This window comes from Dipodomys ordii, unplaced genomic scaffold (assembly GCF_000151885.1).
Source record: "Dipodomys ordii isolate 6190 unplaced genomic scaffold, Dord_2.0 Scaffold23, whole genome shotgun sequence".
Classification (NCBI taxonomy): Eukaryota; Metazoa; Chordata; class Mammalia; order Rodentia; family Heteromyidae; genus Dipodomys; species Dipodomys ordii.
Genome location: NW_012267239.1, coordinates 6,509,473 through 6,511,068, shown reverse-complemented (window position 1 = coordinate 6,511,068; position 1,596 = coordinate 6,509,473). Strand labels below are relative to the sequence as shown.

Below are 1,596 nucleotides of genomic sequence, written 5' to 3'. Positions count from 1 at the left end.
CGCCGCAGCCGGCCCGCTCCCGCCGCCGCCATCTTGCCGGCCTGCACCTGCGTCGTCAGTTTCGAGCGACCTCGTCGGGAGGGGCCGGACCGGCGAGTCTCTCTGACGTCACCGGAGCTCTGCGCCGGCGCACTCTGGCTTCAGGACTGTGTGCCTTCGGGTCCGGCCTGGGACCACGCCCCCCACGCGTGGGGGGGGGGCGCGGAGCGGGAAAGTCTTCACAGGGCGGGAGGGTTTGTCCTGGGCGTTGGGTCCTGCCTGGGCGCCGGGGAGCTGGAGTTCAGAGCGGTTTGGTAACTTGTCCAAGGGCGTCACCTGTGACCAGAATTTCGCTGGTCTCGGGTGGATCTGGTGCTGGCTGCGGACCTCAGCGGGAGGAGGTCGGACCCGGCGAGGTTCGAGCCCGACGGTTGGTTCGGCCCCCACCGACCTCCCGGGACCCCGCGGGAAGCGAAGCGGCCACAATCCTGCGGCCGAGGGAGGAAGGCAGGAAGCCACCAAAACAATAACCGAGAACGCGAACGCCACGCTTCTGGTTGTACCGATGATTTGTTTTGCATGCCCTGGTTTTAAACCCGTCTGGAGTCATTCTTAAATAGACAGCCGCGAGCCATTTAGGAAACGTGCACGTCAACGCACGACGTTACGAACTTCTAAAGCAAGGCTTATAATATTCGCTTGGGAATATGGTCCCCTAAAGCCGGGAAAATTGCGTGCACTGAACGTCTAGGTAGCGACTGCAGAGGCGGCCGATCGGGAAGCAGCTTTTCCCCGGGAATCCAGCGTTCGATCTTTCCCCAAGGACTTGGACTTTCCTCCATCTATGGGAGCTCGGTAGCTGGGAAACGGAACCACACACTTCAGGCCCCTGCAGGCCTCTGTACGTGATTTTCCAAGAATCACTTTGACCTTCCCAAGATGGCGTAAAGCCCTTTCCTGCAGACATCCCGTTTACTGCACGACTTCCTCTTTTGGCCTCCACTTCCGGTGCAAAGACCCGACCTCTGTCCGAGGCTGTGCCTGAACACACGCTATGTTAAAGAGCTATTTTTTTTCCCCCCTGACTGAGGCCTTTCGAAGTATGTAAACATACTAGGGACCGCATGACATTGGTGATTTCCCAGTGATCCGATCTCCGGCCTCTCTTCAGGCGTCGGGGGCGGGTTTTGGGTCAGGCGCGCGCCGCGGGCAGCCTGCCGTCCGCGGGTCCTCGCTGGAAGGGGAAGGACCCTGGCAGTCGCTGTAGACGCAAGATGGCGACGGCGGCCCATGCTACCGCCGCTGCGGAGCCCGAGGCCGAGCCTAAGGCTGGGCCCGGGGCCGAGGAGGAGGAGGAGGAGGACGCGAACGAAGCCAAGGCGGCCAGGAAGAGAAGCGAAGTGATGACTCTGGAGCTAGCCTGGGACGAGCCGGAGGAAGGCGTGAGCGAGAGCGATGGCGACGGGGAGAACTCTCCCGGGGAGTGGGAGCTGGAGGAAGAGGAGGAGAAGAACCAGCTGGAGATCGAGAGGCTCGAGGAGCAGGTGGGCGCGGGGTGGGGGTACGCGGGGTGCTCGCGCGCTCCCCACGCGGGCCACGCCCCCGTCCCCCCACGCG

At 63.0% G+C, this 1,596-nt stretch overlaps 1 protein-coding gene across 1 annotated transcript in view; it reads left to right on the top strand.

Moving 5' to 3' along the window:
- Positions 1 to 1,241: 1,241 nt before the first annotated feature.
- The window catches only part of Sart3 (squamous cell carcinoma antigen recognized by T cells 3), a 22,052-nt gene continuing 21,697 nt past the window's right edge, over positions 1,242 to 1,596 (top strand). The window contains exon 1 of the mRNA XM_013014443.1: positions 1,242 to 1,523. Coding sequence (XP_012869897.1) covers positions 1,254 to 1,523 — 270 coding nt within the window. The 5' untranslated portion in view covers positions 1,242 to 1,253. The remainder of the gene's footprint in view (positions 1,524 to 1,596) is intronic.